General features: G+C 29.9%; 1 protein-coding gene across 4 annotated transcripts in view; it reads left to right on the forward strand.

The window, feature by feature from the left end:
* dennd1b (DENN/MADD domain containing 1B) overlaps positions 1 to 14,096 on the forward strand; it is a 207,361-nt gene that overhangs the window by 93,339 nt on the left and 99,926 nt on the right. For all 4 annotated transcript variants that reach the window (XM_087304383.1, XM_087304384.1, XM_087304385.1 and 1 more), the window contains one exon: positions 8,212 to 8,281. In XM_087304383.1, coding sequence (XP_087160509.1) covers positions 8,212 to 8,281 — 70 coding nt within the window. The remainder of the gene's footprint in view (positions 1 to 8,211; positions 8,282 to 14,096) is intronic.

Genomic DNA, 14,096 nt, shown 5'->3' on the forward strand with positions numbered 1-14,096 from the left:
TATACCTTAAAATGTTTTTTAAAAAATTAAAAAATTCTAGCCGAAATAAAACAAATAAGACTTTCTCCGGAAGAAAAAATATTATCAGGCATATTGTAAAAATATCCTTGCTCTGTTAAACATCATTTGGTAAATAATTAAAAAAGAGAAAAAAAATTAAAAGAGGGTTTCAATAATTCTGACTTCAACTCAAAAGAATTTTAGAATAAAAAGAATGCACTTTCCAGACATTTAAATAGCTTAAGTTACTTGTTTTTTTTTTTCTAATTAGCATTATTCATATTTCTGTTATATACAAACAGAAACAGTTAAACCAAACCATTACAGTAAAATTCGTTATTCAAATATGTTTTTGTATGATAGGTTAATTAAAGAGGCATTTCTTGAGAAATATTATGTCTGATTTATTGTTTTAAGAAAGCATTTTAGATCTATTATAGATAGTAATACCCAACATTATTTGAAATAAGCTATAATGTATAATATTATGAAATGGTATATATATATATATATATATATATATATATATATATATATATATATATATATATATATATATATATATATATATATATATACATGCATACATACTGTACATACATACATATATTTATTTATTTATTTTCTGAGGAGACACTTAGAAAAACACTCTGTCACTTTAATGAAATAATAGTGTAAACAGATAAAAAAATAGCCCTTTTGTTTATTTTCAGGATTAAAATATGATGGCAGTTGCTTTCATATTTTCAGTGTGAGCTTCTCTATTGAGAATGGAAAGCTGGAGACATACATAACTGATAAAGCACTGTATTTAATAATACAAATACATTTAGTAATTCAGAGCAGCTCAACTGGGACGCATCATTTTTTTTGTCTCTGTCTACACGGTATTGATGGACAATCGCAGGTTTATCATCGTCATGATGAGCTGCTGTCGAAATCTCTCCTCCTCCTTCCAGCCTTTGGCCTTTGTTTTTTTTTTTCTCCCCTTCTTTTCTTTTTGTTTTTTCTCACTCTCCTCTCGTTATTCAGGCACAGAGAGGTTTGCCGGAGACGCTTCGCCAATAATTATGCATGAAGCCCTGCTGCCAATTAGCTAGAGTCTCCCCTGTCCCTTTCACTGAGTTTTACATGCTAATTCATTTGACATATGATGTATAAAATTCATTATGCATTCTGAGTAGTTTGCATGGCTTCCTTCATTCATAATACAAAATGCATTCAAAGTTTTTCTTTTTTTTTTCACAATTCAGATTTCTTTTGTTTATGTTATCTGTGTGGGAAAAATATGGTCAAATGGAGCAAAAGATCTAGAGAAAGTTATGATTTAACTTAAGATATTGCTTTAATTAATTCATGGAGTTTAACTTATTTCTCTCTTGCACACATGTTCTCCCAAACACATGCATACATACATATTTCTATACTTATATCTATACACACACACACACACACACACACACACACACACACCGTTGAAGTCAGAATTATTAAACCCCCTGAATTATTAGCCCCCCTGGTTATATATTATATGTTTTCCCTCTTTATTTATTTAACGGAGAGAAGATTAATAATAACATAATAGTTTTAATAACTTATTTCTAATAACTGATTTTTTTTATTATCTTTGCCATGATGACAAGACATAATATATTAGTAGATATTTTTCAAGATACTAGTATTCAGCTTAAAGTGACATTTAAAGGCTTAACTAGGTTAATTAGGTTAACCAGGCAGGTTAATTTGGCAAGTTATTGTATAACATGGTTTGTTCTGTAGACCATCGAAAAAACTATAGCTTAAAGGGGCTAATAATCTTGCCCTTAAAATGGTGTTTAAAAATTAAAGACTGCTTTTTTCTAGCTGAAATAAAACAAATAAGACTTTCTCCAGAATAAAAATATTATCAGACACACTGTGAAAATGTTCTTGATCTGTTAAACATCATTTGGAAAATATTTAAAAAAGAGCAGTAATTATTATTTAATAATTATTGATAATAATAATTATGACTTCGACTGTATATACATAGTGTGTGCAAAAAATTATGTACATGCATATACACTTGTTTGTGTGTGTGTGTATGTGTGTGTGTATGTGTGTGTGTGTGTGTATGTGTGTGTGTGTGTGTGTGTGTGTGTGTGTGTGTGTATGTGTATGTGTATGTATATATATATATATATATATATATATCAATTCTATAACTATATATATATATACATACATACATACATATATATATATATATATATATATATATATATATATATATATATATATATATATATATATATATATATATATATATAGTTATAGTTATAGAATTGCTATATTTTCAAACATAAGTCTTTGATGTCATATAAGGTATTGGATGTTTATATAACTTATATAAATATCATTTATTTAAAGTGGGACACGTGTGTGTGTGTGTGTGTGTGTACAGTATATGTGTACAATTGAAGTCAGAATTATTAGCCCCTATTTTTTTTTCTTTTTTTAATATTTCCCAAATAATGTTTAACAGAGCAAGGACATTTTCACAGTTTGTCTGATAATATTTTTTTCTTATTTTAGCTAGAATTAAAGAAGCTTTTAATTTTTCAAACCATTTTAGGGTCAATATCATTAGCCCTTTTAAGCTATGCTTTATTTGATAGTCTGCAGAACAAACCATCGTTATACAATAACTTGCCTAATAACCCTAACCTGCCTAGTTAACCTAATTAACCTAGTGAAGCCTTTAAATGTCACTTTAGGCTGTATAGAAGTGTCTTGAAAAATATCTAGTCAAATATTATTTACTGTTTTCATGACAAAGATAAAATAAGTCAGTTATTAGAAATGAGTTACTAAAACTATTAGGTTTATCAATGTGTTGATTTTTTTTTTATCTCCATTAAACAGAAATGGGTCTGACTGAATGATGTTTGTAATTGCACAATTTATAAAAAGTGGAGCAAAAATGCAACACACACACACACACACACACACAGTAAAGAAAATTTGTGTTTAATTTTTTTTATTCACACTCATTCACACTCTCCAGCAGAATGTAAAAGTGAAGTAATTAAAGCAGTTTGCGTCCCTGTGATTGTTGAAGTGCTGGGACCATAAAATTGTCACCTAAGCTTACATGAGGAAGTGGCCTAATGAGAGGGACAGTTTTATGTGGACAGCCCTTTGTAGCTCTGCAGGTTTAGTCCAGGCCAGCACACTTCAAAAACGGACGCATAGCCCTCGGACATCTGCGAAAAAACCTCCAAATAAAACAGACCCTCTTTCGCCCCTTTTATTTGCGGGCTGGGACCCGGCTTTGGCGTCGTCCTCAGACAGCAGAGCTTTTCTTCAGTTCGTGGTCATTTAGTGATATTTCTTTTCTTGTGCTGAACATAAAACTCCGGATGTAATCATATCTCATCTTGGGAAGGATACAAGGTGCAAGCTGACTTGCTTTTAAAGCTCCTAAATACCTCCTGTGATTTAGGATGCAAGTTGATTTAGGGGTCGATTAGATCGTACACGGTTTAAAACGAAGCAAAGAGCATTTACGCAGTGTAAATCTACAAAATAAAGGCGTAATATGAGTTTAGATTGATTTATGGAGTTGTACGGTTGCGAGCACTTAAGAGAATTTTCATAAATCATTTTTTTAATGAAAATGATATCAGTAAAGCCATTCATTTTGAACCTTCCTACTGGTGTAGAAATAGTGCAGATTATTTAATGTTTTAATAATTTTGTCCTTTGTGCCATAATGTTTTTTCTAATAATAATTTAAAAATGTCATAATAATAATAAGAATAGTAATAACAACAACAACAATAATAAATAAATACAAATAATAGCAATTATGAATATATTAAACTATTAATGGAGCTGCTGCTGTTACACTGTAAAACCCATCAGTCAACTTTATCAAATGAAATGAGTGGAGTTAACTCAGAATTGACTGAAGGTTAGTTTTGAACTGTGTTGAAGGTAATGAGTTAAGTAAATACATCAGTACTTCAACTTAAATGGAGTAAGTTCACAGTACTCATATACATAATTTTTTTTTTGTTTAACTCAAATGGTTTGTGGCAATCAGTTTCCTTAAATGGTTTGAGTTGCATTAACTTATTAAGTTGTAACAGTACTCAGTTGGTTTGAGTTCTGTTCATTTAGTGGGTTTTGCTGTACTCAGATTGCTTCATGTACTTAAATGGATTAAGTTCACAGTACTCATTAGGATTAGTTTTTGAACTTAAATGGTTTGTTGCAATCGGTTTCCTCTAATAGTTTGAGTTACCTTAACTTTTTGGGTTTTACAGTGTATTAGTGTGTGTGGCCTAGAAATATTTCAGAAGATTCAATATTTAATTAATTTAGTTAATAATGTTTTTATCATTATGTGTCATTTTAATTTAATAATAAGAGTAATGTAGTAATTATAATACAATAATATAATGATAGTTTACTTAATTTTAAATATTCATATTCAATTAAATAATCAAATATACAATTTGTTTTAGAAAAGTTGAAATATTATTGTGTTTGACCTCTTTTACTTTATTAATAAACAATTCTCCTGCCATTAGTGGCCTAAGTGATTTTTAAAAATTATAATTTTGTAATTGTTTGTTTAAAATATCAATTTAATAAATAATATGAAATAGTACAATAATAACAAAGTATAATAAGGAGAATATTAATTAATATTGATGCTGAAAAAGTGTTGATTAAAACAACAATTAAATAACTCTACTTTCTGAATAAAAACCCCTAGAAATGGTGTTGTTTCTTAAATGTACATTTATTTATTCGTTAGGATAAACCCCTTGAGATGTACCATCTCATTTTTAAGGGGGCACCACAGTTAATGACAATCATATAATGATAACACCAGAAGACAAAAACAAAACATCCAAAAAAACACACTCAAAAAATAAAAAAACATTAACAAAAGGGGAAGTAGTATACATAGTACAAAAAGATATACAGATCAGTAAATCAAATCACCACATAAAGAATAACATCCTCAGAAAAAACAAGTACAGTCAAAAGTAAAATATGACAGCAAAGTTTGCTTAAACACCTTAAATGATACAATGAAACGAATGTTAACAGGTAAATTATTGCAATCTATTGGACGATTAAACATAAAAGCTCTTTTACCAATAGATGGAACTTTTTTTCTTTTTTATAATATTTCCCAAATGATGTTTAACAAAGCAAGGACATTTTCACAGTTTGTCTGATAATATTTTTATTCTGAAGAAAGTCTTATTTGTTTTATTTCGGCTAGAATAAAAGTAGTTTTTAATTTTTTAAAAACATTTTAATGTCAAAATCATTAGCCCCTTTTAGCTATATTTTTTTCAATATTCTACAGAACAAACCGCCATTATACAATAATTTGCCTAATTACCCTAACATGCCTAGTTAACCTGATTAACCTAGCTTTTAAATGTCACTTTAAGCTGTATAAAAGTGTCTTGAAAAATATCTAGTCAAATATTATTTACTGTCATCATGGGAAAGATAAAATAAATCAGTTATTAGAAAAGAGTTATTAAAACTATTATGTCTAGAAATGTGTTGAAAAAAATCTTCTCTCCATTAAACAGAAATTAGGGAAAAATATAAACGGGGGGCAAATAATTCTGACTTCAACTGTATCAAAAATCTAAAACAGTATGAATTAATTGTTCTATTTTATGCCATGCTAAAACTTCAATTTAAGTGCACTATAAATACATGCAACCCAGGAACCGTCTTGACAGCAGTTAAAGTCAGAGCTTACAAGCGCTCAAGTCATTCACACGTAATTCTTAAGATTACAAATACATCTTCTCTAATCATGTCATGACCTGCGCATTCCCTCATTCGCCGGTGGTCAGTCTTTCCCGCTATCAAACCATTTGCTCGCTCTTTATCTGATGCTTCTGGCTGTTGAAGCAAGCAGCCTGAGTTTGTTAGGGATTGCCTGCAAAGCCCCAGATAAGTTGGTTTACTCTGGGAAAACACACGGCGCTGGAGAAGCTAAAAGGGCCGCTGAGATTGGCTCGTCTCAGCACAGTTCAGCATGATGAATGTTCCTCTATCAGAGGATTTGCCCAATACAAACACAGTTTTACTTACTAGCTGTGAAGAGATTGGGTTTGAGCTTATAGCCTATGTGGGAAAAAAAGTTAAAATAAGAAGAATGCTGGTGTGCTCCGGCTTTAAAACTTCCACCCAGGATATCTTCATAACCATGACTTTAAAACAAAAAGATTTACATGCTCTCATTTAAGAGTATAATGAGCATTTTCTGACATGCTTCCGGTTTAATCCTCTTATACATGTGAGAAATGACGGATTAGCATGTCGGAGCTTTGCTTTTTGAACAAAGAGTGAGCAAAAGAGAGAGAACGATAATGATTTTTTTTTTCTTTGTTGTGCAATGCAAGCTTGAGCAAAGGTGTCGGACGATTACGATCTTTCAAACAACTTGTCATTCTGAGCCAAACACGCCGCAATCTGGGCCATTTTTCCACGTCTGTCTGCCATTTGCATAGACGCGTTTAATTTTAGTGTGACCTGGTTTGCATGCACGTCAAAATATTGGCATGTTAAGAGATGATTGTTTTAGGTTAATGGTCACCCCAGACTTTGAAAAGACTCTCCGCTTGAGAGCAGCACTGGGCCCCTTTTCCTAAGGATTCGGCAATATGAACATTTGCATTAGATACACTTAGTTGTGTGTGTGTGTGTGTGTGTGTGTGTGTGTGTGTGTGTGTGTGTGTGTGTGTGTGTGTTTTGTTGTCTGTTAATTCCAGTCTGCTGGAGAGCTCACTGACCCATAGAGGGATAAAAAGCAAGAAGATAAAAGAGAATCAAAGCACTGCAGTTCAGACGTCTACAAGACCTTTTTTTCTTAAAAAAAATAATAAAATAATAATAATAAAAAAGTGCTGCATTTGGAGTCATCCATTTTTTTTACATCCAATTAAAGTAATCAAGCGTTAGCGACAAACAAAAGAAAAGCTGATGTAATCGCTCTCGGTTAAGTGTGAGATTTCAGAGCGAGTCGAAATGCATGTTGTAATCACGCCTACATACCAGGAAAGGAGAAGTCAGAGCCCGCTAGCAGGCCGCTCTTTTTTTTTTTTTTTTTTTTCCTCCTTCACCGGATTGCGTAACAAAATAAATGGTGTGTGTTCTTGAAACCTTCAAGCCAAAACAACACATTGGCTCCGTTCCATCTTTAAAGGCTTGTCAACTTTGCCAAGATTCTGTCAGGCTGCAACACACACACACAGTCTTGGCAAGTCGTCGTGTGATTAGTTAATACACATTGATAAGGTGTAAATCTTTTTCTTTTTTTGCAATTGTGCTAGGAAATTAATTTAAAGCGGTGACATATGTACGGCGATGAGGCTCAGGTTGTGCATCTGGATGCAGCATGCTTGTAAACCGTCCCATCTCTGCTTTATTACAGGCTACAGTGTGTGTTTTTGTTGAAGAAACCAAATACTTTTATTTCGCTCGCTCTGTGGCTGGAATGTTTGAAATGCTAGTGTCGGCGAGTAAGAATGTAATTGTAAGATTCATAATTAGTTTTTTTTTCTAAATATACACAAAAATTTGCGGTCAGTAGGATTTTAAAATGTTTTAAAATAAGCTTCTCCTGCTCACTATGACTTTGTTTATTTATTCAGAAATACAGGGCAAATTGTAAAATAGTAAATGGTAATGTACTATAACTGTTCAAAAGTAGTTTATAAATAAATTTAATAATTAATTTAATTGATTTTAAAGATGAATTTTCAGCTTCACTACTCCAGTCACATGATCCTTGAAAAATCACTTTAATAATAATAATAATAATAATAATAATAATAATAATAATAATAATTATTATTATTATTATTATTATTAATATTAATATTAATATTAATATTAATGTTATTAGTATGGTAATACTGGTAATTAAAGCAATAATGACTGGAGTAATAGTTTCATTTGACACTACATTTCTTTAAATGTCTTTAAATGTCTTTAAATTTCTTTTTTTTTCTTATGTTTAATAAACGTCAACTTGATGAACAGAATAATTTAACTAAAAAAAAAAAACAAAAAAACTTTTGACCGGTAGTATCTTTTTAATACACATACAGTGATTTGTTTGCTCAATTTTTGTTTCAATAATTGCTCATTTATTATTGTTTTTGTTCTTTTTTTTAACAGCTATCTCCCATGGTTTGAGATTTATTATAAGCTGCTAAATACCCTTGCAGACTACTTATCAAAACACCAGGTGAGTAAAGAAAGTTTAAAAAATCTCATTTTTCAGTTTGTCATCACATGGTGGGAAAAGCACAATTAAAACATTTGAGAATGGACCCTTTTCACAAGCCTGTCATGCGTTTAACGGTCATCAGCATCTTAAATCTAAATTCAGTTTTTAATATTTAGATTTTTTTAGAAACACATATGAACATTTATATGTATTTATGTATGAGTTATATCATCTTTGCTTCAAATTACAAAAAATGAATCACCGCTTGTGCGAGTTGTTTCTAATGCAGCATCTATGGGACAGGACAATAAATTTGACGTTATTCTCTCCTCTGGCTGCCGTCAGCAGTCTCACACAATTTTATTTTCTGAAAGTCTTGATAACACCATTGTGGAGTTTTTCTTTTTTTATTTGAGCAAATAAGATTGTAAAAAATAATTTGTTTCAATCTCCCATTCACCACGCTATAAGTTTTCCCAACAATGATGACTTCTGCTACTGAGAAACCTGTATGTGTGAAAAGGGTTTATGGATTGATTGAAACTGTTCAGAAAAGGCTTTTTAAACCTTATTTGTGATGGGGATTTGTAAGTACAGTTATACTTAAGAGACTTCAAATTGTCTTCAGTGAGCAAAATTCCAATTTAAGAAGTTTGTGCACAACATTGCAAGTTTTTTTTTAATGTATGTGCAGACAAATCTTTGATTTCCACATAAATGTGCATTAGATAAGTAAGTACAGTTTAAGTCGGAATCATTGCCCCCCCTGAGTTATTCGCCCCCCTCTTTGTTTTTTCCCAATTTCTGTTTAAAGTAGAGAAGATTTTCTCAGCACATTTCTAAACATAATAGTTTTAATAACTCATTTTTAATAACTGATTTATTTAGTCTTTGTCATGATGACAGTAAATAATATTTGACTAGGTATTTTTTTATGACACTTCTATACAGCTTAAAGTGACATTTAAAGGCTTAACTAGGTTAATCAAGTTAACTAGGCTGGTTAGGGTAATTAGGCAAGCTATTATATACAATGGTTTGTTCTGTAGACTATCAGAAAAATATATAGCTAAAGGAGGGCAATAATTTTGACTTTAAAATGGGTTTTACAAAATTAAAAACTGCTTTTATTCTAGCTGAAATAAAACAAATAAGAAAAAATATTATCAGACATACTGTGAAAATGTCCTTTCTCTAAACATCATTTGAGAAGTATTTAAAAAAAAAAAGGAGGCTAATGATTCTGACTTCAACTGTAAGTAATGTGTTTTGTAATGTAGAGTAATGTAATGTGTATTTATATAGCGCATTTACGTATAGTAATATGAAAAATATTGTATATATGTTTTATATATAGTGTTTTTATTGTGTATGGCCATAGACCCAAAGCAATTCACAATCATGAGAGGGGTGAAATTCATTAATTGTACGTGTGTATGAATGCCTATAAGAAGCAATTACTCAAATGTCCATTACATGCTGTAATTTAAAATAAAGTTGTTTTTAAAAAGCAACTTTTCAACTAATGGTCTTGGATTTGCACATTACAAATTTAGATTTTATGCAGTACTCTTACAGACTTTTCCAAACACCAGCTCAAAGTTGCACAAAAATGTGCATTAATTTAATCCATTGCTGTATGCGACTGTGGTTTTATTGCACATATACACTTTATATGATAAATCCTATTATAAAACTATTGTTAATAAATCTAAAAGTTTTCAAATGTAGATTATAAAAACTAGATTTGGAAACTTTTCGAAGCAAACATATTAATCTTATCTACAATTTGATTAATAAGATTATTAAAAAAGATTTAATATGATCATTCATTTAAAAAATGTTCATAGAAAAATGCACACATCACCAATTTTTTCACTTTTACACACTTGTCGCATTTTTATTACACCTGTATTTTTTTATGCCAAGTTATAACTACGTTATATTAGCAATTTTAATAAACATGAATTAAATGATAAAAAAAAAGATTTGCTCAGATGTGTATTATGCTATATTTTATGTAAAATAATTCATAAAATAAATCCTAAGTAGAGATTTGCACTACACAAGATCTCAATAATAATAATAATAATAATAATAATAATAATAATAATAATAATAATAATAATAATAATAATAATAATAATCATAACAATCATATTTATATTAATAATAATAACTTGATTGAGTAAAACTGTTTATAAAAGCATTCTGCATGACCTAATATAATGCAGATTTCTAAATAGTCTTGAATGTCAAAGCATTGTCCAAGTTAAGGAAAGTCATCAGGTGAGTTTCAGTTCCAATATGCAAATTAATCAAGCAGTATATGAAAGTGTATTTATGCACAGCTGTAAACTTGAAAGAAAGACGTTTGTACTATGAGGTCACTTTTTCATGAGGTAGACTGGATGCCCTATTGAGCAAACCGCTAATGTCACAAATAGCATGGAAATTAGCCACGTTCTTGCCTTCCAACTCAGCTCGCGAGCTAAAAGTGCCACTGCAAAGCAAAAAAAAACTTGAGTGTTTTGTTTTGTGCTAAGACAAAGGGAAAAAAGAAAAGCGTCATCTATAATCCATCTCAGCGAAACAGGCACAGTTGGTTGGTTGCGCTTTGCTTCGCAGTGTTGTTGACATTTAACAGACCGAGCATCCAACAGGAAGTCAGTCCTTATGATATACTGGAAAACAAATTGTCAGGAAATGCAATGTGCCAAATCGTTTTTTTCCCCCTTTCTTTCTGAAAGTTTTACAACAGTAGGAGACGAGGAAAAGTTTGAATTAGGAAAAGTGGATGAAAATATTAAGCTCACATCAAATGAAAAGCAGAGTGTGCATGAAACTGAAGCTCAGAGTTTGACTGTCAGCCTGTTATCGTTTGGTTATGTGTGGCGGAGCCACTGAAAGAGAAGGGAGGAAGACCAAGCCTCCTCTACACAAACAAATCATGGGCTAATACACTACAAGTCACAGGGGTCAGGAATTAAGCCGCTGGATTCTCCATGTCATCGACCTATCGCAATACCAAACATATGACTAAAGCACAAGGTTTTTCTCATTTTCCAGATTCCATGTTAAGCGCATTCTCTTTCTGATTTTGTTTGTAAAAATAAAATAAAAACACTACTTCATTCAAATAAAATAATAATTATATTAATAAACTAATAAATAAAGTATTAAATAAGTTTACAATACAAAAACTTAAAAAAATAAATAAAAAAAGACAGTATGCACCGTGTATTTATTATTTAATGCAACAATTTCCAGAGATTTATATTAAACGTGATCATTTATGTAAGAACGGATTTAGGATTATTTGAAAATTTGAGTATGGTTTCTCCAGAAAATCCAACAATCTATACAATGCAAGAATAGCTTTGTGGAAATATACACATCTTTGTGGGTTTTAGTTTGGATGGAATTTTCCTTTTATTTTAGATCATGGAAATAAGTTTATACGTTCTTTCACCTTATAAGTATTTGCACTGATTTGCATTATTGTTTGATCATTTTATATATTTATTTCAATTCATATAGATTTTTTTATTTGCTATATGCAACAATTTCTATAAAAACATTTTTATGAATGATTTGCGCTAGATGCAGCAATTTATGCAATATATACACTTTTTTTTTTTTTTTTTTAGAAAATGATTCTGTTCATCAAGGCGGCATTTATTAAATGTAAAAATAAGTTAAATACAATAATTTTTTAAACATTTTTTTTAAATAAATGCTTTGTTATTGTATGTAGTTTCAAATGAAATTATTACTCTAGTCATTACTGCTTTTTTACTATTACCATTAATAATAATAAATAATAATAATAATAATAATAATAATAATAATAATAATAATAAAGTGATTTCTGAAGGATCTTGTGACTGAAGACTGGAGTAATAAAATCACTGGAATAAATTATTAATTTAAATTACTTACAATTAAATTAATTAAACTACTTTTGAACAGTTATTTTAGAGTGCAATAACATTTCAATATTTATACTGTGTTTTTGATCAAATAAATGCATCCTTGGTGAGCAGGAGAAGCTTATTTCAAAACATTTAAAAGCCCACTGACCACAAACTTTTGACCGATAGTGACCGTTTTTTTTCAATTTAGTTTTTATCGCAGTTTCCAAATGTTTTTACAGATGTATGCTATAAAGGGTTTTTCACAATAGGTGCACAAAACAACCAAACATCGGAATCCAGAAATGATAGAAATGAAAGAATTTATAAAATGCAAAATAAATATTCCTTAATAAATATGGAAATTACATTAATTAATCAAGGACAATAAGAACAATCAAAACAATGCACTCATAATTGTTTTGTATATTGTCAAAAAGAAAACCGATAAAACTGATTTGTTGCTTTTCAATTCATGCAATATTTTAAATTGAAGTATTAAATATATATTTTTTAAATGTACATTAAATTTTTACATAAAATATAACCGTTAAATAAACCATTTTATGAATGGTTCACATTGAAATGTGCTTTTAATAGCTAATTTATGCAAGCTTTTTTTTAGAATGATGTACGCATAATGCTGCAATTTATGCAAAAAATGGTTTCATGAAAAAGTGCGTTTACAGTTTAAATGTTTTGTTTTTAAATAAACAAATTAGAAATTAGCTTTAAATGCAGCCTTTATTGTAATTACAAGCGGATTACACTTAGAAGTGAAATAAGAACTTTTAAACAACAATAATGCAACAATTGTTGTTGTGGTCATTATTCTTAAAACACTTCAGTACAACAAATTCGTCCAAATGACTGATAATGTAAATTGTGTTTATTGTGAAACTTTAGTGAAGTTTACATATGCTGTATATATAGGGCTGAACAAAATGTCATTTGAGCATCGATATCGCAATGCGTTTATCTCCAATAGTCACATCTCAGGATTAGAATATTTATTCAAAGATTTTTTTTTAATAAATTTGAATAAAGATTAAAAGATGTATATATATAATTTTTTTTTAAAATTATTTTCTTATTAATTGTACATTTAGCTATTTTGGATATGCACATAAACAACAGGAAAGGAAACGCCATGATGTACATTAATTTTAAAAATGCGCAAAAAAAAAGACGTATGCACATAAATAAGTAACATAAATGTATTGTTCGGTAAGAAATAATGCACATAGATTACGATGGAAACACTTACCGAACAAATTCCAGTCTGCGCATTAAAAAAAGTCATATGATTTTGTTAAAAGAGATCATGTGATGATAAAAACATGACAAACCAGCAGGCTGAGCACATTGTAAATATCTAAAATGTTGTTTTGGTCATTCTAAAACGCCGTAACCATTTCAGTATTTGTGTTATTATATTATTTATTACCGCCAGAATTGTCAAGAGCATTTACAGTATGCTCCTCGTGTCATGCCTTCAAACTCCACCATGCATTCATTGCTTGTTAGGATTTGTCTTCTGAGGTGCAAGTAATTTATTAAATAATGAAAAGATTCACGTAGCTTCTCCTACTGCAGCAAATTTCGTTTTTACTTGCTGATATTTGCTGCAGTTTATCAGGAAGTGACAATTTTTTTTCTTTGATTCGTTGAATTGAAACGCTGCTTTTTTCGAACGTCTTTTATGCAATATTCCTGTTTTGCGCATAAATTTTATTCAAAAGTTTGAATGGAAACATAGCTAATGATGATTATGTAATTTTACATCTGATTGTTCAATTTCTGTACAAATTTTGTTATAATTTTCTGCTCTGTTTATTTATTTTTGCTCATAATTTATGCAGATGCACTTAAAAGAAAAAGACTTCATCATCTCAATCACTCTAAATAAATGAAATATT

This window comes from Danio rerio, chromosome 22 (genome assembly GCF_052040795.2).
Source record: "Danio rerio strain M-AB ecotype USA chromosome 22, GRCz13ab, whole genome shotgun sequence".
Classification (NCBI taxonomy): domain Eukaryota; kingdom Metazoa; phylum Chordata; class Actinopteri; order Cypriniformes; family Danionidae; genus Danio; species Danio rerio.